The following is a 21943-nucleotide window of genomic DNA, read 5'->3' as shown; positions in this document are numbered from 1 at the left end:
GAAATGTTGTTTCTACACAGAAGTGTGTAGAGTAATATAAATTCTATCCCTCAGCCCCAGTGGATCTTAGCATTTTGCCATAGTAGCTTCAAACCTCCTTACTTTTCATGGCCCAGTGATTTCTAACAGCAGTGCTAGCACCTAGGAACTTGTCTCAAGGATGAGTTTGAGCTTCTGATCCTCAAGATTCCTCCTTTTAGCCGCCACACTGAGACAAAAGCAGACCGACCCCATGAAATTAGAATTTCCTCAGCAACACTGGAAAGAAGGAAAGTGCTGGCCATGGTACAGGCCAGTCGGGGGACTTGTTTTCTGGAAAGAGATTTCACAATGTTCTATCTACGTGTCAGACCATTTGATCTTGGACTGCCTAATTGTGGGTCCCACTTGCCCACCTGCCTTCTGTATGAACCTTAACCTTGATGGGTGGTGGTAACACATGCCTTTAATCCCAGGGTTTGGGAGGCAGAGGCAGGCAGATCTCTGTGAGTTTGAGGCCCACCTGGTCTACAGAGCAAGTTCCAGGATAGCCAGAGCTACACAGAAAAACTCTGTGTCAAAAACAAAACAAACTTCCAAAACAAAAAACAAGACCCTAAAAAATTTAACCTAGTATCAGGACCCCTGAAGATGTACTGGTGTGTGTGTGTGTGTGTGTGTGTGTGTGTGTGTGTGTGTGTGTGTATTAGAGAGAGAAAGAGAGAGAGAGAGAGAGACAGACAGACAGACAGACAGTATCCCTTTTCCTCTTTCTCTTGGCCACAATGAGTAAGTCTCCCTTTGATTTTCACTGCTTGTCTGTTTAGTTGGCTTATTGAAGACAGGGCTGCCAGGGCCCAGGCTCTGATCCTAACAACTAAGGAAACACCAGCACTTCAAAGCAGCCAGCCAATATCTAGTAGAACCTCAGGAGTGAGAAAAGTCTTTGCATTCCTGTAAGGCATGCGATTTCATTATGGAGAGTCTATATGATTAGTGTGTGTGTGTGTGTGTGTGTGTGTGTGTGTGTGTACATGACGCATGTATGGACACATGTGCTGTAGAGCCTATGCAGAGGTCAAAAGGAGAACTTTTTGGAGTCAGTTCTCTCCTTCCACTCTTCTTAGGGATTGTAACTGGAGTTGCTAGGCTTGCAGAGCAATTACCATTACCTACCGATCTATATCACTGGGCTGAAAGGTTTTAATGCAGGTAAATATTCAGCATTTTCTTTGTGGGTTATGCTTTTATATCTTATCATGTAGGCTAGACTGGTTACTGAGCCCCAAGGATCCTCCTGTCTTTGCTTCTTCAGTACTGGGATTACAAGAGTGTACAACTATATTGATCACTTTTATAGTTTCCAAGGATTGAATTCAGGTTGTCTGGCTTGATAGCAGGAGCCTCCACCCAAAGAGCTCTCATCTGCATATAAAATTAAACAACATCCACTTTTGATTTCCTTGTCCCCTCCACAAATCACTGCTGAACCTTGATAACTGGGTCTTTGTGCTTTCTTTACTTTGGTTAATTTATTCTTAAATACTGTTTTCAGGGATATAGCTTAGTGGCAGAGTGTTCTCTTAGCATGCATGAAGCATGCATGGAGCATTCTATTCATAGCACAGTTAAACACAGAACAAAAGAAACAGTAATGAGCACCTCCCTACAGATGACTCCTCCTCCAAAAAGACACCTGGTTTGTAAAGTTTTAAGTGTTTCTTATTCCATGTTTAGATTCACCTTGTCTTGAGTTAAAAATATTATTCTTTGGGGCTGGCGAGATGGCTCAACAGGTAAGAGCGCTGACTGCTCTTCTGAAGGTCCTGAGTTCGGATTCCAACAACCACATGGTGGCTCACAACCACCCATAATGAGATCTGATGCCCTCTTCTGGTGCGTCTGAAGACAGCTACAGTGCTTTACGCTGGAGCAAGTGGGCCGGCAGAGGTCCTGAGTTCAATTCCCAGCAGCCACACACATGATGGCTCAAGTTACAATGTACTCATACACATAAAATAAATAAAATAAATCTTTAAAAAAATATTATTCCTTGATCACTTCATACATATATGCAGTGTTTTTTGATCATCTCTATCCCTGTTCCTCCTGAACCCCTTTTTTGCTCTACAAACTTCCCTCACTTTTCTTCACCTTCCTCTGTGAGTTTAATTAGGGTAGTTAGCATGAGCATGGTGAGGGATTGAAACATGGGCAACTTGTGGCTATACCACTGAACAACTGGTGTCCACTGCAAAAGGATCTGCTTCACAAGGCCGAGAGTAGCACAATCTATGGAGTGAACAGAAGGCAATTTGACAACTTGCTCATTTAGCAAAATAGCAGCAGTGGGTTCCTGCTAGGGCCTGTGACCTCCCAATGTGGAGTAGGGTTCAAATCCAGTCAGAAGGCAGTGTCTGCCCCTGTAAAGTCATGGGGCTATTTTCCCTGGTGTATCTGGGTCTGTTGTTAAGATGTTGGTTCCCATCATCCTGCATTGCAACCTTCTAGGCAGCTTGAAATCTGAAACCTAGCTGTAGGAATGAGTTGTCTAGCTCAATTCCAGCCTCATGTTTTTAAGCCCTTTAACCAAATTGTGTGGTATCTACCAATATGATCTATTAACAATAGCTTATATTGTTTTGGATCCTCTGGGGTCTCGCTGACCAGTGGCAAGTATCTCACACCTGGTACTGGAATTTTCATTTCCCAGCCTGAGCTGTACTAGAAAAATGGTTCACCAGTTAAGAATGCATACTTGCTTTTGCCAAGGACCCTGGTTTGGTTCCTAGTACCCATGTCAGGTGGTACACCACCTGTAACTTAAGTTCCAGGGATCTGATTACCTCTGGCTCCTGTGGGTACCTGCATGCACTTGGAGTACAAACTCACACAGGTACACACATATACACATAAAAAAAAATTAAAACAAAATATGGCTTCTGGAAGCTGGAATTTATTTTTTTGTGTATGATGTAGAGATCATCCTTCCTCCATATGATGAAACTCTCCATCCTATGTGCTTATGTCCATATGTGATGTTTCATTTGGTTATAACCCGCAGTGTGGAAGTGGCGGAGGGAGTCTCACTGTTGAGTTTCACTCAGAGACAGGCAAGTACAATTAGCTAGTCTAGTTCTTCTGTTTTGTTCCTCCTTGTAGAACAGTCCTCAGAGCTTAGTAAGTACTGCCTTTCAGGCCCCATAATATGTCATTGTGCCTCCAGCATGCCTGGAATTTGTGTAGGTTGTACAGGGGCCAGAAAGGAGAGTCCTTTGTCATAGCAGGAGAAAGCTTTGTCCTGTCTCTTGTACTTAGCAATGCCTCATCAGAAGCTGTCGGCGTTTATGTAAGTTTAATTTTTCTTGAATTTGAGCAAATTTAGTGTTATAATCTTGTAGATAGGAAGTTATTTATTTATTTTTTTTAGTCTTAGAAATGTCTTACGTTACATAACAGTCAGAAATATTGCTAGCTTTGTGTTGTGGAAACCTATGCTCTTTGGGAAGGGGTTAGTGGGCTTTGTAATATGGGGGAACTGCAAAAGAAAACCTCTCAACTATTTTCTGCCTCTTATCATCTTACTTTAAATTATTTCTGTCTTATAGGTGCTCTACTTTGAAAGGTGAAGAGGTTAAAAAATAATTTGCTTTAGGAAAAAGTGTGGCATCGTTAGAGTGAATGAACATGGGCAGAGAGTGGGTGGGGCGCAGAGGGGAAAGTGGCTGAGGTGGTTTATGCCGAACCATGCACATTAGGGCTTCCAGTCCATCTTTTTTCCTTAAGGCAGCCTTGAACCTGCTCAAGCTGTTTAGGAGAAAGCATATTTTAGGGTGATGGCTGGTAAGAAGGAGGCCTTTGTGTTTCTTGTTCCTTTTCAAGTGTGTGTGTGTTTGATCCAGTTTAGAACTGGAAGGGACAGTAGTGACAAAAATCTCAGTCTTAACCAGTCACGCTCTGGAGGTTAAAATAATGCAAGTCTATAGGCTTTTACATATATACAAGTTTCTACTTCAGGACTAGAATATAACGTGCTTTAATACATTAATGTTAGAGATAATTTGTTAGAAACCAGTTATTCAGGTTTAAAAAGCATGTGAGTTACAGTAAATGATTAGGTAACCTCATGGTTATTTTTCTTGTGCTCTCCATTTCCTGATTTGTTTTTTCCTGGTGGTCTCTTGGAGTGATTATAAGCAGTAGTTTCACCACATGACTCTTCGTTTCCGTCCTGTAATAACTGACACTGTAAAAGGTGAAAGCTTCCGATTATAACTGGCATATAAACTGACGTGCTGTAGTTTATGTAGAAATCTGTGTGAGCTACTGTGGAAGGCTTCTAAGAGCTCCTCAGTGATATCTGAGCACACATCCAGAGCTCAAAATTCTGATGTGACTTCTGTTTAAAAAAAAATTGTGTGTGTGTGTGTGTGTCTGTCTGTCTGCCAGTCAGAGGACAGTTTGTAGGAGTTGATTCTCTCCTTTCCTGTGGCTCCTAGGGATCGAGCTCAGGTCGTTGGGCTCGGTGGCAAGCACTTTTACTGGCTAAGCCATCTCTGTTATGCTATGTTACCTTACTGTTATGGCCCTAAATTCTTTGTGATTTCTTATAGTAAAAGGCGTAGAGTAGCCACAGACTGAAGACTGGGGCTGCTAAGATTATTAATTATTTATTTTCAAGGAAGTACTTATTAATTTTGATGAACTTTTCAGTATAGTGTTATTAAACATTATCAGCTAGGCTCAGGATGTGGCTCAGTGTAAGAGCGGTTGCCTAGCATGTACTTGGTTCTAGATTTAACTGCCAGTACCACAAACAAAAATTATTAACTGGGTATGGTAGTTTATACCTGTAATCCCAGTGTTTGGAAGGCTGAGGGAGTAGGGCTAGAGAGTGAATTGAGGGCCAGCTTTGGCTGTAGTGTGAGAGATCTTGTCTCAAAACACAACAGCCGGCCAGTGGTGGCGCACGCCTTTAATCCCAGCAGTTGGAAGGCAGAGACAGGCAAATTTCTGAGTTCGAGGCCAGCCTGGTCTATAGAGTGAGTTCTAGGACAGCCAGGGCTACACAGAGAGACCCTGTCTCAAAAAATCCAAAAAAATAAAAAAAAACCCACAACAAACCACACCACAGCACAGCACACAACACCATACCATACCATACCACAGCACACCACACCATACCACAGCACAGCACAGCACACCACAGCACAGCACACCACACCACACTATACCACACCACACCAACCACATCACACCACAGCACAGCACACCACAGCACACCAACCACACCACAGCACAGCACACAACACCACACCACACCACAGCACAGCACAGCACAGCACAGCACACAACACCATACCATACCATACCACACCACAGCACACCACACTATACCACACCACACCCACACCACAGCACAGCACAGCACAGCACAGCACACCAACCATACCACCCAAGGTTGGGGATATTGCTGGGAAGAGAGCTTGCCTAGCATGCAAAAAGCCCAGCCCTGTGAGGGAAGGTCATGTCGGGTTAGCAAGAGTGTTGTTGCGTAGATCTGTTTAATGTGTAGACATTACCTTTCCTGGAACAGTGCTTGATAGCCTGGGTGCAGTGGATGTTTTATTGTGAAAGTATTTGTATGAGTCAGGTGAATTTAACTTTGTTTTACTGAAATATGATAAGTAGTCCTTTGTGATGTTACATTTATCCATCTGCTATATAACTGACGACTGTATGAATATGATAAAGATTAGAAGCGGCCGTTAGAGATAATCAATGGTGAGTGCAAACAGTCATGTGTGCTATAAGAGGTGGAGTAATAAATTCTCATTATTAAATTTAATTTAATAATAATAGTCATTATTTTTTAGAAGTTTTGTAAAAAAATTTTCAGATCCCCTGGAGTTGTAGTTACTGGTGAGCTCCCTGACATGGGTGCTGGTGACCAAACTCAGGTTTTTGGGAGAGCAGCAAGTGTTCTTAACTGCCGAGCCATCTCTTTAACAACTTGAGTACTGTTTGAGTCAGCGTCTCATTCTATAGGCTACTCTTCGGCTCCCAATCCTCCTACCTCAGCCTCATGGAGACTGTTGAGATTACAGTCATGTGCCACCATGCACAACAGTAGAGTTATTTTTAGAAATTTCCTACTTAAAACCATTTTGACACGTATTTATTTTGTGTGTTGTTGTGAGTGTATGCCTCACAGCATGATGTGGGGATCAGAGGACAGCTGGTGGGTGCCAGGTATCAAACTTGGGTCCTCGGGCTTGGCTGTCTTCCTGGCTCACTGATTGAGTTCTTACATGTGAAGATCAGGGGGGTTGTCGAGATGGCTCAGCGGGTAAGAGCACTGACTGCTCTTCCGAAGGTCCTGAGTTCAAATCCCAGCAACCACATGGTGGCTCGGAAACCATCCGTAATGAGATCTGACGCCCTCTCCTGGAGTGTCTGAAGACAGCTACAGTGTACTTGCATGTGAAGATCAGGGCCTTGTAGAGAAGAACCTTTCTGAGCAAGAGTTAGACTTCCACTAACTCATGCGTCAGAGGTACCCAGAGTGAAAGATTTAAAAGTAAAACTGGGTTTAGCTCTAGAGGCACAATGTCACAGAGCACTTGACAAGCATGCACAAAGAGCCACTAACTAAATGGTCACACAGCTAAAACCTGCCTGTGGATGAGGCAGAGCTGAGTTAGTGTGCATCTTTATGTAGCTGTAAGCTTCTTCCATCCTGACAGTGCTGTTTGGCTGGGAGGAGCAGACTCCTAGGTCAGCTGCTTCTGTTGAGGAAGCTGCCTGTTAGGACCCTCTGCTGCGGAAACTCGGGAACTGCTGGACCCGGGCTACGAATGAGGAACACAAAAATGATTCTTCTGAAAAACTTCTGTTGGATTTTTTTTTTTTTCCAGTGATGCCATCTGCAATTTTGTCATTTGCAATGACTCTCCCCTTCGAAGTCAGCCTATTATCTTCAATCCTGACTTTTTTGTGGAGAAACTCCGACATGAGAAACCAGAGGTGTTCACCGAGCTGGTGGTCAGCAACATCACAAGACTTATTGATTTGCCTGGAACTGAGTTGGCTCAGCTGATGGGTGAAGTGGACCTTAAGTTGCCTGGTGGGGCTGGCCCAGCAGCAGGATTCTTCAGGTCTCTAATGTCTCTCAGGCGGAAGGGTAGGTCTTGTGCCTGTGAAGGGCTGTGCGTTGTAGCTGCTGATTGGCCCTTACTCTCTATTTGAAACAAATTATGTATTTTTAAATTCGTTATGTGTTTGTGCCTGTTTGTGTGAGCTGCCATGCCAGGTCCTCTGCAAGAGTAACAAGTGCTTTTAGCTGTTGACCCTTCCTCCCACCACTGGGCTTTATCCTCTTAACATTTGCACCCTCGCTGAGAACTTGTAATTATCCTAAAGAACTTTTGGTGTTTTGACTTCATTTTTGTTAGAAGAGTTAAAATGGTGATGCAAATCATCTGAAGTTTGAGGGCAGCTTGGGCACATTGTGAAACCCTGTTCAAGAGACAGGGAGGAAGAAAAGGAGAAGAGGAGAGGAGAGAAGGGGAGGGGAGGTGAAGAAAAGGGAGCAGAGGAAGAGAGGATAGAAAATGCATTCGGTCCTGAGGGATTGGTTCAGGCTTACCCAGAGGCGTCTGTTTCCATGCCCTGTGAGTAGTATATTATATATATATATATATATATATATATATATATATATATATATATATATACTAAAATAATGTTTTCCAGGTTTTTTCCCTTCCTCCCTCACTCCCACCCATCTTCCCTTTCTTTATGAGTTGGTATCTCACTCTATTGCCAGGCTCAAGTCATTGTCTTACCCTCAGTCTTTAGAATAGCTAGGACTACAGGAATGCACTGCTTTGTTCAGTTCAAATGACACTGGACAGAGTAAAGTTACATAGCAGGAGAAGACAGTCAAGGATGCTGAATAATTGTTGTTCTACTGAGGATGAACTCATGACTACATCCATACTAGTAGTCTTTCTCCCCCCACAACCCCCCCAAAAAAGATGAGAGCTGGATGTGGTGGTGCGCACCTTTAGTCCCAACACTCAGAAGGCAGAGGCAGAAGGAGCTTGGTGAGTTTGAGGCTAGTCTGGTCTACATAGCAAGCCTAATACATAAAAAGACATTGTCTCAAAAATCTAAATAAGTAAATAATTAAATAAATAAATACTACAGTAGTTTGCAAATATTTTCATTCTATGGACTGCTTAGATAAAGTTGGTTTTTTTTTTTTTTTTTTTTAAGATTTACTTATTATTATACATAAGTACACTGTAGCTTCAGACACACCAGAAGAGGGAGTCAGATCTCATTACAGATGGTTGGGAGCCACCATGTAGTTGCTGGGATTTGAACTTAGGACTTCTGGAAGAATAGTCAGTACTCTTACCTGCTGAGCCATTTCTCCAGCCCAAGATAAAGTTGGTTCTTATATCACCTCCAAAACTAAGCTTTTCTAGAAGTTGTAGCACCACTTGTGTGGTGTGTGTGTGTGTGTATGTGTGTGTGTGTGTGTGAGAGAGAGAGAGAGAGAGAGAGAGAGAGAGAGAGAGGAGAGAGAGAGGTGGTGTATGTATATGTATATACACATATATATTATGTATAGTTTATTTTTTGAGAATTTCACTTGTATATACAATGTTTTTTTATCTTGTCTGCCTCCTTCCCCCTCAACTTCCTCTGGTCTCCTTTTGTGTATTCCCATCTGAGCTTCATGTCTTTCCTTTCTTCCTTCCTTCCTTGCTTCCTGCTTGTTTATTTTTAGACATGATCTCATTATATAGTCCTGGCTGGTCAGGAACATGCTATATAGACGAGGGTGGCTTTGAACTCCCCAGAGAGCCTCCTGACTCTGCTCTCCAGTATTGAGATTCAAGGTGTGTGCCACCTTGCCCAGCTTTTTTTTTTTTTTTTAAAATAACCCACAGAGTCTTAATCTGTGATATCTGTATGCATGGGGCTGTGGAGCATAAGGAGTTCATGTGTGGCTCCACCTCCAGAGAGGAACTGCCTGTCTTCCCCAGCAGCCATCAACTGCAGCAGTCCTCAGCTAGCTGTGGGGCCTTTGGAGCCCTCCCCGTCATGCCGAGATGTTCACTGACTTGGTCGCGTGCAGGTCTTGACAGGCAACCACGGCTGCTGTGAGGCAGGGAGTGTGGCGTGCACTCCTCTCCAGAAGAAAGCACTTCACAGCATCCCACCACGATTGCTGGCTCCTACGTTTGCTGTCCAAGTTCCTTGGCTCTCCAGGGGAAAGTGTTGATACTGATACACCGGTTAGAGTTGAGTACTCACAATCAGCTATTCCAAGCACTGGGACCATTAGGAGTTTCTACATGAACTGAGGCCCACTTGAAAAAGAAGGCTTTCTGGCTGAGGTTGAAAGCAGCTCACATCTATAGCATAAATATTTAGAGTAATTTAGCAAAACAATAGTAGGTTGCTCCTGAAGGCCTGTGGGCCTCCCTAGCCAGTAGGGGGGCTTTTAACCAGGCTGACCGTAGTAGGTATGAATTCCCTCCTATGGAGCAGGCTTCAGAGTCAACCAGGAAGTGTGGAGTACTACTTTTGATAATATATTAAAGGGGCCCTGTATTATTTTATTAAATATAAGGAAATAATTAGACAGGATGGAATATTTAAACATTAAAATATCATATCTTCATACATATGCACCACCACACATATGTAACCCACATACATATACATGTAAATAAATTAAAAAAAAAAGACAATATCCCATACCAACTCTAATGATAATTGTCATGATTTGACAATAACATTTACGTTCTTGTTTTTTCTTTTTTAAAAGATTTATTTTTATTTATTTTATGTGTGAGTACACTGTAGCTGACCTTCTGAAGAGCAGTTAGTGCTCTTACCCTCTGAACCATCTCGCCAGCCCTAGGTTCTTGTTTTTAAATTAAAATATCAATGTGCTTAAATAAGAAAAATTTATGTCTCTAGGAATTCACAATCTGATGTCAAATTTGGAAAGAATTGACTGGACAGTTGCTCTGGCTGCATTTTTCGAGTATATTCCTAGTCTTTAGTTTTAAATTCTTTTTAGATTTTTGTTTACCAATCTTGTGAAAACAGTCAAAGATAGAATGTTTGGATGATTTTAAAATCGTGTTTGTGCTGGTGAGATGGCTCTCAGGTGAAGGCATGTGATCTAGCTGGATGGCCCAGTGCTCACATGGTGAAAGGGAAGAGCCGCCTTCCTAATTGTCGCCTGACCCCATGTGTGTGTCTTGCCCTGCATAAATACACACACACACAACAGTCATTCCATTGATAGAATGATAGCCTGGTCCTATGACTTTTTTTTTTCCAGAAAAAGGAGTGGTGTTCGGCTCTCCATTGACGGAGGAAGGCATTGCCCAGATATATCAACTGATTGAATATCTGCACAAAAGTAAGACTGCTCAAAACTTCAGTGTTCAGGGTTTAATGGAGAATTTCTGGTTTTCTTTGAGAGTTGACTAGTGGATTAGTAGGTGCCAACTACCCATCAACAACAAAAAGAACCACTGATAATTTCGGGTGGTAGATCTTTTTATTTTTTATTTATTTTTTTTTGGTTTTTCGAGACAGGGTTTCTCTGTATAGCCCTGGCTGTCCTGGAACTCACTCTGTAGACCAGGGCTGGCCTCGAACTCAGAAATCCGCCTGCCTCTGCCTCCCAAGTGCTGGGATTAAAGGCGTGCGCCACCACCGCCCGGCTAAGATCTTTTTAAAAATATATTTCCCTTTGAACTTCATATCAGTTATTGATTTGCCTTGTTTTCAAAGATGTAGACATATTAGATAACGTCTATGAAATCATAATTACCTCTTAGACAACTCTGGAGCAATTCCTTGTTCCTAAAGAATTATGACATTTATTAAAGAAAGCATGATATTTTCATCTTCAGAACTCTGTGGCTAACATACCATTCTCATTTCAGTTTTTAGTAGGCCTGTGGGTTGTTCTAAGAGCCCAACTTGATACATTTAAAATATCAATCCACACATGTCTTTATGACTTACTGGATGTAAGATGCTGTGTAGGAGGAGCTACAACAGAGGTTGCACTCACATCTTAAAAGGGTTTGAGGCAGGAGCTGGAGAGGTGGCTCTGTACTTCCAGAGGACCTGGGTTCAATTTCCAGCACCCATATGGTGGCTCACAACTGTCTGTAACTCTAGTTCCAGGGGACCCAACACCCTCACACAGACATACATGCAGGCAAAAACAACAATGTACATAAAATAAAAATAAATAATTTTAAGAAAATGGCTTTTGAGGCATCTGGATTTGTGGGGTTTTTTTTGGTTGGTGGTTGTTGGACAAAGATGTATTAAAAGCATAACAAGCCATCAGGGATTTAAGATGAGGAGAATCCAGGTTTTCAACTTGTTTGAGTGATGAGACTACCTGGTATCCTTCAGCCCAGCTGCTGTGTGGTAATGATCTGCTGGAGCACAGGGGCGTGTTCTAGTTTGTTGTGGGTCCCAGTCATTCCTTTGCTATCACTTGCCTGATTCCTTGGGTATGGAACTCAGACCCCAGAGTTGGGGGACACCCAGAGATGCAAACATGAACAAGCTTCTTCCAGATCAAACCTAAACTCTGTCTTTCTGCCTTTCTTTTTAAGAACTAGTTGGTGGGAACAGCTTATTTGGAATGACCCTAAGCTTTTAGGAGTCTCTTAGCTGCAGGGTGATGATATATTAGAATTCTCTGAGTCACACAACAATGCAGAGACTACATTTGTTCTTGGTTGAAGATAACAGTTGTGGTGCCAGTTTACAGGCACCACAAATTTTCATAGATGAACTCTACTCCTTGAGAGTCTGTGAGGAACAAGGATAAGGGGTCTTGAGATTTGGGTTTTCTTTCACCTTACTTTTTAAGCTTTTTTTTGTCATTGATTATGTTAAATTCACTATCTAGTGGCTAGTGGTACCTCAGTCATCTTCAGATGCTCAGAGGCCCCAAAGGTTTCAAACTTCCCTAGAAATATCGACAAAACCTCCTTTAGAAAGGGTTCTGTGAAAGGTCTGTAAGGGAAAGATAGATTTGTTCTGTGTGCATTAACCATGATTCTCTTTTGTTTGCTTTTGGCCTGTCCGTGCTGAGCAGACTTGCGAGTTGAGGGCTTGTTTAGAGTGCCAGGCAACAGTGTCCGACAGCAGCTTCTGAGGGATGCCCTCAATAATGGGACAGATATTGACTTGGATTCAGGAGAGTTTCACTCAAATGATGTTGCCACGCTGCTGAAGATGTTTCTAGGAGAGTTACCGGAGCCCCTGCTCACCCATAAACATTTTCATGTACACCTCAAAATTGCTGGTGAGTATAAGAAGGAAGAAAGAGATGAAAATCTGTTTTTCAGTTTAGTGAAGTCCTTTGTGATGTTGTGTGGTCGTTGCTCTCTAAGTGCTCTGGTGTCGGCTCAGCCTCCTCTGAGTACCTACAGCTCTTGGCAGTTAAGTTTGATTTGGTCAGTTGGCTTCTTCCTCTTCATTGTTCTCCTTTTTAAACATTTTAAAAAATTTATCTTGTATGTCCTGTGCACGTGACATAACATGCATTTGGAGGTCAGAGGACAATTCGTAGGAGTCAGTTCTCTCTCTACCATGTTTGGTGCAGTATCTGATGTCCTCCATCTGGCTGCCTGGTGGCTCCTGTTCTTGAGAACATATGAACTGTGGCACAGTTGGAGAGGAGCTGCTGTGAGTCGTCCTGAGCATGGTTCCCTCTGACTTACCCTTTAGCCATAGCGTGCGTGAGTAGGGAAGAGCAGTGCTGACCTCATCAGAGGTGTCCGTGGACTTGATTTTCATCCTTCTGGGTATTGCTGGAACATCACTGTAACTAACATTTTGAGGCCCACATATTTTCCAAAGTGGTTCTACTGGGGCTGGAGAGATGGCTCAGTGGTTAAGAGGACCCTGGTTCAATCCCCAACACCTACTTTGTGGTTCACAACTGTCTATGACTCCAGTTTCAGGGGATCTGATGCTCTCTTCTGGCCTCAGTGGGCAGTGCACACATGTATTGTACACATACATGCAGGCAAAAGACCCATCCAAATTAAAAAATGACTCAAAGTGGTTACACCATTTAGCGCTCTTATGTATAGTAGAAGGCTTGTGCTCTCCGTGCCAGCATTTGTATTGCCAATGCTTTTGTTCAGGTTATCCTAGTTGGTGTGACTGTTTTATTGATAGCTGACATTCCAGCATGCTCAGGCTTACTGACCACTCTTTATGACATCTCTTCTTTCCTTTCCATTTCCTCTTCCCCTTTCCTTTAAATTGACAGGCCTTGCTAAATTACCCTCTCTGGCCTCAAATTTGCAATCCTACCTCTGCCCTCTAAGTAGCTAGAACCTGGGTGCGCATCACTGTGCCTGGCTTATGTATGATATTTTCTTTGAAAGGCTGTCTATTTAGTTTGTTTGTTTGCTTTTTGTTTTTGTTTTGTTTTTTTGAGATAAGGTGACTCAGGCTGCCTCTCCTTCTCCTAAGTGCTAGGCGCATGGGTGTGCATCACCACACCTAACCTTCTACTTACAGCTTTCCCACATTTTAAAATTGTCTTTAGTAGCCGGGCAGTGGTAGCGCACGCCTTTAATCCCAGCACTTGGGAGGCAGAGGCAGGTGGATTTCTGAGTTCGAGGCCAGCCTGGTCTACAGAGTGAGTTTCAGGACAGCCAGGGCTACACAGAGAAACCCTGTCTCAAAAAACAAAAACAAACAAACAAACAAACAAACAAAAATTGTCTTTAGTTGTTGAATTAGATTGACATCATCTCTTATGTTTTGCTTTTTCTTTCTTGTGGTGCGGGGGCTCAGGCTTTCCCTGCTAATGTGTTCACAGTCACACAGGAAGTTCCTTGCAAAGTCCATTAATTGCCTGTTTTATTTTATTACTTTTTATAGTGTTGGTATTTGAATCTAGGACCTTCCTTAGGTATTAACAATTTTGAATTTCCTTTATAATTGATTTTTTTTTCCTTTTCTCTCTTTGTTGGGAGTGACAGGAAAATAATAATCAAAATAGCATTGACTTTTTTTGGCTGGTTTATTCTTTCCTTCCCAATAATGTTTTGTGTTGTGTTGTTTGGTGTTGTTTTCCAGATCTGATGCAGTTTGATGATAAAGGAAACAAGACCAACATACCCGACAAGGAGCGGCAGATCGAGGCCCTGCAGCTGCTCTTCCTCATCCTCCCTCCAGCCAATCGGAACTTGCTGAAGTTACTGCTTGATCTCCTGTATCAAACAGCGAAGAAGCAAGACAAGAATAAGATGTCTGCCCATAACCTTGCTCTTATGTTTGCACCCCATGTCCTTTGGCCTAAAAATGTTAGTATTGAGGGGAAGATCTTTAGGCTTGATTTCCTTAGGCTGGGCTCCTCCTGTGGGTGCACGCTGGTGACGTTATCATTTTATGAGGTTAGGAGTTTAGGAGTTCTCAAAGCTGAGGGGCCTGGCTCCTGAAACCTCTCTGACAGGTCAGGCTCTAGTAGTCCTGCATGGACACTTTCCGGACGTTGTCACTGTAGCTATTAAAGAAGCTAGAGTATTCGTTTTGGCTAGACAGGGTGACTCCAATCTTAAGAATGCTCATGGTAAGTCAAGTTAATTTTTAATAATTGAAGGAATAATACAAATTCATTTCTAAAGGTTCAGAATAGAGCAGTGTGATCCTGTGGGATAATGTTCCAAGTCAACAGAGCAGTCTAACCTGTGCTAACAGCTTTACTCCCACACAGTGAGTTTTCTTTCATAAAAGAGGCAAGAGAAACATGAGAAGGGGTCACTGCAGTCTGACTGCAGTGTGGGAGGATGTCAGTCCTCACAGAGTTAATAGACATTTCTTCAGATGAACTTGCTATTCTCCTCGGAGCCAGTGTCCTTGGTGGCCAGTATACATGGCTTTTCTGCTCTCTGTGTTTTGAATCCTAGGCTTAGGTTTTCTGCTTAGGTGCTGTGAGCAGAAGTAGGAAGTGAAGAGAGCTCAAGCATTTCCTGGTCATTTCAGGGGCACGTGTCTGTGCTGTTATGCCTTTTTAAGTGGAAGCCTGCTAGCCCCGAGCCTCTCAGCGACACGCACTGGTGAGTGCTTCCCAGTTCTAACGCCCTTTGTTTGGTCTCTTTCCACGGACTAGGTCACTGCAAATGACCTTCAGGAGAATATCATAAAGTTAAACACAGGAATGGCTTTTATGATCAAACACTCTCAGAAACTTTTTAAGGTAGGTAAGGAATGGCATTTGGTTGGTAATAGGACAAGGAAGATGGGGCAGAGCGGGACCTTGAAGGAGAGGCACTGTGTGGGATTGTAAGGCAGAATGGACAGTCGGGAGGGCTAGACATAGAAATAGAATGAGTCACTCTGTTATGGCAGATCTATTTCTAATTTTTTAGGTTTTTTTTTTTAAATCTTTTTATGACTGACCGACGTACTCAGCATAATGTCTTCAAATTTATCCACAGAGTGGTGTGTGGTAGTATTTCCATTCTGTAAGCTGCATAGTGTGTGTGTACAGACTCCACATACTACTAATCTATTCATATGTGAATAAACATTCAGACTGCGTGTATGGTCAAGCTGTTGTGATCATGGATATGTAACCATTCCTTCCAGCCCAGCCTTTTTTGGTATGTTTCCTAGATTAGATGGTAGTGCTTTTAAAAGGTTTTTGAGAAACTGCTCACTGTTGTCTGTACCACCTGCATTGTTTGCAGTATCTCCTAATAGTAGAGTGGGATCCATGTCCTCACCAGCTCCTGCTTTTGTCTGGTGCTTATTTTTTCATCATTGTCACCCTATGGGGTGGGATGGGTCTCATTGTAGTTCTGATGTCCCTAGAGATGAGTGATGTGGAACATTTTTTCATATATCTAGTTACTGTTCTATTGCTGTGACAGGACATAATGGCCAAGGCAATTTTTTATTTTTATTTTTATTTTTTATTTTTTTGGTTTTTCAAGACAGGGTTTCTCTGTATAGCCCTAGCTGTCCTGAAACTTACTCTGAAGACCAGGCTGTCCTCAAACTCAGAAATCCACCTGCCTCTGCCTCCCAAGTGTTGGGATTAAAGGTATGTGGCACCACTGCCTGGCTGACAGGGTCTCTCTTACAGTCCTGGCTATTGTAGAACGCACTCTGTAGACCAGGCTAACCTTGAACTCACAGAGATCTACCTGCCTACCAAATAGTGGGATTAAAGATGTGCACTACCAAACATGGCTAACCAAGGCAACTTATAAAAGAAACTTTTTAATTTAGGCTTACAGTTTTAGAAAGTTGGAGCCCATGGTGCTGGAGCAAGGGCATGGCAGCAGGGATAGCTGAGAGCTCAGAAGGCAGAGAGAGACACTGGGAACCGTCTCCGGAGAGAGACACTGGGAACCGTCTCCGGAGAGAGACACTGGGAACCGTCTCCGGAGAGAGACACTGGGAACCGTCTCCGGAGAGAGACACTGGGAACCGTCTCCGGAGAGAGACACTGGGAACCGTCTCCGGAGAGAGACACTGGGAACCGTCTCCGGAGAGAGACACTGGGAACCGTCTCCGGAGAGAGACACTGGGAACCGTCTCTGGAGAGAGACACTGGGAACCGTCTCTAGAGTCACTGGGAACCGTCTCCGGAGAGAGACACTGGGAACCGTCTCCGGAGAGAGACACTGGGAACCGTCTCCAGAGAGAGACACTGGGAACCGTCTCTGGAGAGAGACACTGGGAACCGTCTGGGTTCTTATTTTGGTTTGCTAGTGCCTCGTGCTACCCTTGTTTCTAAATAGCAGCAACTATAGTGGTGCCTTCCTACAGTTTCCCATCAGATCTGTGGAGGTGTCTATTTGCTCTAAAATACGGTATTTGTATTTGAAAAAAAGTGTTTGGCTTTTCAGAGTAATCTACCCACTAGATAATGTTATGATTCTCTTTCTGTGACCTGAAAGGTTTTTAGGCCCTAATAACCACTAAGCCCTGGTTTCTTTTTATGTACTGCCCAGGCTCCTGCTTATATTCGGGAATGTGCCAGACTTTACTATTTGGGCTCCCGAACTCAAGTGTCCAAGGTAAGAACAGGAAACTGGTTTCTAAACAATGGAAGAATTAAGACTGGTGAAGTTTTATTTTTATTTATTTATTTATTTATTTTATTTTATTTATTTTATGTATATGAGTACACTGTAGCTGTACAGATGGCCATGAGCCATCGTGTGTGGTTTCTGGGAATTGAACTCAGGACCTCTGCTGGCCCCACTTGCTGCGGCCCCGCTCACTCTGGCACCGCTTGCTCTGGCCCCGCTCACTGTGGCCCAGCTTGGTCCAGTGTAATTCACTGTCGCTGTCTTCAGACGCACCAGAAGAGGGCATCAGATCTCATTACAGGTGGTTGTGAGCCACCATGTGGTTGCTGAGATCTGAACTCAGGACCTTCGGAAGAGCAGTCAGAGCTCTTACCCGCTGAGCCAGCCCAAGACTAGTGAAGTTTTAAAACAAAGTATAACATTATCTTAAGCCAGTAAATTTATCTAGTCATTTGTTTTAGGGACTAAGACTGAGAAGGGAATTGTTGGAATAAAAATGCCCTGTGTACCATATGCTCACTGGCTTTCAGAGACCCTCACTGGTGGATGACGTCTTCTACATGCGTGTCATGGCATAGATTATATGTTAAAGTTTTTCATAAAACCTGTATATATTTCATTAGCCTATGATCTCAGCAACATTTAAACACCAAATTATAGTAACAAAAGTTCAGTCTTATGTAATATCCTTTTTTAAAAAAAGTTAATTTAATTAAAATATTTATTTTATGTATGTGTAACTGAGTGTATGTAAGTTTGCCACCTGTGTGCAGTAGCCTATGGAAGTCAAAAGGTGGTGCTGGATCCTCTAGAACTGGAGTTAAAATAGCTGTGTGTGTCCAGGGCTGCACAAAGAAACCCTGTCTTGAACCCCACCCCCTGAAATGTTTAGTTTTACTTGAGTGTATATATGTGAGTATGGGTGTGTGCATGTGAGTACAGGTGCCAACAGAGGCGAGAGATAGCCACCCGTATCCAGTCCTAGATAATTAATTCTTTTTTTTTTTTTTTAAGATTTATTTATTATTATGAATGAGTACACTGTAACTGTCTTCAGACGCACCAGAAGACGGCATCAGATTTCATTATGGGTGGTTGTAAGCCACCATGTGGTTGCTGGGGTTTGAACTCACGACTTTCAGAAGAGCAGTCGGTGCTCTTACTTCCTGAGCCATCTCACCAACCTGATAATTAATTCTTATTCAAGTTTATTTGTATGGTTAAACTGTCAAATAGTTAAAAGATTTGAGCCCATGGGCTGGAGAGGTGGCTCAGTTGTTAAGAGCACTTGCTGTTCTTGTAGAAGACTGATGTTTGGTGCCTAGCATCCATGCTGTGGGACTTGCGGCCATCTGTGACTCCAGCTCTTGGGAACGCGGCATCCTCTGCTGGCCTTCATGGAAACGCACTCATACATATGTGCGCTCATGTGCTCTCTCTGTCAACGAAAATTTAAAGAGACTTGTGCTCTGTAGCAGGATTTTTCCTGTCCAATTAATTTAATTAATAATTCAACCAGAAGCCTGTGATTGGCAGGGAAAAGGGAGGCGGAGCTAAGGGTTGCAGAGACAGGGAAGACACAGAAGAGGAGGAGGAAGATGGAGGACAAACAGGACGATTCAGATTTCGCATGGCTTTAAATAGCCACAGGTAGCTATAATGTCATATAGGGATAGAATAATTGGGATAACTTGTCTAATCTAGGTGGGCAGCTTGTGTCATTATCAGTTGGCTTTGAAATTATTGTGTGGGCATCTCGTGAATTGAGAATTTATTGATATGTAAATCTGACTTTAATTATAAGCTTCTAGAGTTTTGACTTTACCAGGTAACTGAGAATTGTGATGGCTAATCTTGAGGTGGGCAGTCATTGCATGGGGCTAGCATGGCAGCGACCCATCAAGTTGGGTGGAGATATCTCTAGAGTTCCAGGCCAGAGAGTCTGCTGAGATGAGAATACCTTGCTGGAGCCATGTGGTCTGCTGGTGCCCGGTGTAGCTCAGGAACTTGTTGTTCTTTTTAATATTTCCTGCAACAGTACTCTATTCTGCTTTCTGTTGGTGTGATAAAACTAAGACCAAAAGCAACTTAGGATAGAAAAGGGTTTATTTCCTCCTATACCTCTAGGTCACAACTCATCACTGGGGGCAGTCAGGGCGGTCACTTAGAAACCAGAAGTGGAAACGGATGAACGCTGCTTCCTGGCTGGCTCATGGCTTATGTGTAGCTAGCTTTCTTATATAGTCTATGCTCACCTACCCAGAGATGGTGCCAACCCAGTGGGCTAGAACCTCCCACATCAGTTATCAGTTGGGACAATCTGATTGCTAACAGATATGGCCACAGGCCAGTCTGATCCAGGCCATCCTTCAGTGGAGCTTCCCTCTCCCCAAGTGACTGGTGTCGGTGTCAACTTGACAGTAACAGTTAACCAGCACCATTTGAGAGCAAATGAGCTTAGACAGAAATGCATGGCTCCTATTAACAGACAGCAGTGAGAAGCACCAGCACGCGGCTGACTTGGATTTAGCCTGAGTGACAGACTTGCAGGCTGCCATCTTATGCTGTGTTTTCTACTCCTGTTTGTTCTTTTCTATCATTCAGTGAATATTAGGTGTGACTAAGTAAGAAACTGAATTTTATTTATTTATTTTAAAGATTTATTTATTATTTTATAAGTACACTGTAGCTGACTTCAGACGCACCAGAAGAGGGCGTCAGATCCTATTGTGGGTGGTTGTGAGCCACCATGTGGTTGCTGGGATTTGAACTCAGGACCTTTGGGAGAGCAGTCTGTGCTCTTAACCGTTGAGCCATCTCTCCAGCCCAGAAACTGCATTTTAAACCTAGTTTAACTAGGTGTGGCATTCTTGGAGGGTGGTTGCTTTTATTCCTTCCTACTGCCATGTAGTTTGTATCGAAAAGAATTTTGGCTGAGGCCCAGCGGCCATGGGCTTTATGGTTGGTTTATCATTTCAATGTCTGAATGAGGTTAAATTTTACCTCAGGTTTTTGCTTATGTTTGTTTGTTTGTTTGTTGTTCTTGTTCTATATGCTGGGACTAATACTTTAGGGCTTACTTTATTGTATAGCAATAAGTATTACTTGAAACTAAAAAGTGTTTTCAAAATTGAACTCAAACAGCTACAATTGTCTATGGTAATATTGTTTGGTATTTTTTATTTTTTTATTTTTTTACTTTTTGTTTTTTTGAGACAGGGTTTCTCTGTATAGCCCTGGCTGTCCTGGAACTCACTCTGTAGACCAGGGTGGCCTCGAACTCAGAAATCCACCTGCCTCTGCCTCCCAAGTGCTGGGATTAAAGGCATGCGCCACCACTGCCCAGCTACTCTTCCTTCTTTTGATCAGAGTTATTGTGGGAACCCAAAACAAAATCAGTAGCATGTATTAATTTACTTTGTATACATTTTTCCTTAGGATGACCTTGATCTGACAACCTCATGTCATGCCATGTCCTTCCAGCGGGCAAGATCTCAGAAACAGAACAGGGTCGATTATTACTCTCAGCAGGAGGAGACCCAGCAACATACAGAAGTGGCGCTGAGAGAGCTCTTCCAACATGTTCATAACTTGCCAGACTCGGCGAAGAAGAAACAACTTATCAGACAGGTACCCGGATGAGGGCATAGGTGGGCTCCAAGAGTCACTGAAAAACACCACTCAGAATCACATTTAAGTTTCACTCTTTCTTGGAATAAGCTTTGGCTCAGTCAAAAAGTCAGGTTCTTGTATGCAACTGCAGTGTCCTCCTGTCCTTCTGGAGAGAGGAGTAGGAGTGCTTGGCTATCTGCAGTTAACTGTGCTTAGAGTATCTGTAATTTTAGTCACCTAACAAACTCACTCCAACGTTTGTTTGGAGAGAACCAGCAGATCCAATGTATTATTCCAGAACTTAAGTGCTGTAGATTTTCTAGGGATATAATTTCTGAATTTCAATTTCCAGCTTTGTGAAACAGTAATAGTAACATGCATACGCTGTGCTTGTGAAGGAGGAGAGGGTGCGCAGAGCATTTGGCAGAGCAGAAGAGGCAGTTCTTCCTGCTAGAATTGTTTGTGGTTAGAAAACAGCCTAAAGCAGGGTCTGAGTGTATTAAACATGAATTTTGGTGTCTGCCTTTGCTTATTTTGGGGTTTGGGAGGTAAGATTAGGTCTTTCATTTGCCATTTTGAGGACTCAGTGTGATTTGAGGGAATCCCTACTAGTTGGGAGTCTCTCAGGAGATTTGTCTTAGTCCCTTTGGATAGTAGCTGTACAGGCCAGGCCGGTGCATCAGTCAGTTCTCCCTTCCTGGGCAGACTCCTGGGGTAATGAACATGTGAAAGGAAGGAGTTGTGCTTGGCACACAGATGTGGAAGTTTCTGTCCTTGACAGAGTGGCCCCATGGGAGCCTGGCATTAAGGCACCAGCATGAGCAGGGCAAGCAGTGTACCTCATGACCAGGGGCCTACTACCCCTTAGAGTGCATGCCCCAGTGAGCCAGGACCTCCCAATGGGCCCCTCCATCTCTCAGTAGTGCCATAGGATAGATACCCCAAGCTCCCTCCCCTGGATTTGGAGGACATTGTAGATCCAACTGCAGTAGTCAGCTCTTCATTCTTGTTCAGTTCGTACCTTCTGTGTGAAAGATTGCCTTTATATTTTGGGGAGGGGTGCATCTCTAGCATAAGGCAAGATAAAAAGGTATCAGACACTGTTGGGAGCTGAGCTGTTCCCAGTAACGGACAAACCCTCTACAAATGTTTTGTCATGGCCATAGAGGTGGTTTTTTTTGTTTGTTTGTTTTTTGGTTTTGGTTTTTTTGGTTTTTTCG

General features: G+C 43.1%; 1 protein-coding gene across 5 annotated transcripts in view; it reads left to right on the top strand.

Annotated features, from left to right (window-relative positions):
• Nucleotides 1-21943, top strand: part of Arhgap19 (Rho GTPase activating protein 19) — a 40719-nt gene that overhangs the window by 6439 nt on the left and 12337 nt on the right. For 4 of the 5 annotated variants that reach the window (XM_031390321.1, XM_031390320.1, XM_031390318.1 and 1 more), the window contains exons 2-8: nucleotides 6897-7162; nucleotides 10352-10432; nucleotides 12143-12352; nucleotides 14146-14372; nucleotides 15179-15265; nucleotides 17031-17096; nucleotides 20550-20741. In XM_031390321.1, coding sequence (XP_031246181.1) covers nucleotides 6897-7162; nucleotides 10352-10432; nucleotides 12143-12352; nucleotides 14146-14372; nucleotides 15179-15265; nucleotides 17031-17096; nucleotides 20550-20741 — 1129 coding nt within the window. The remainder of the gene's footprint in view (nucleotides 1-6896; nucleotides 7163-10351; nucleotides 10433-12142; nucleotides 12353-14145; nucleotides 14373-15178; nucleotides 15266-17030; nucleotides 17097-20549; nucleotides 20742-21943) is intronic. The other variant, XM_031390323.1, reaches the window with a different exon arrangement.

Source organism: Mastomys coucha, unplaced genomic scaffold, assembly GCF_008632895.1.
Source record: "Mastomys coucha isolate ucsf_1 unplaced genomic scaffold, UCSF_Mcou_1 pScaffold21, whole genome shotgun sequence".
In the NCBI taxonomy this organism is placed as follows: Eukaryota; Metazoa; Chordata; class Mammalia; order Rodentia; family Muridae; genus Mastomys; species Mastomys coucha.
This window is presented reverse-complemented; position numbering and strand designations above follow the sequence as displayed.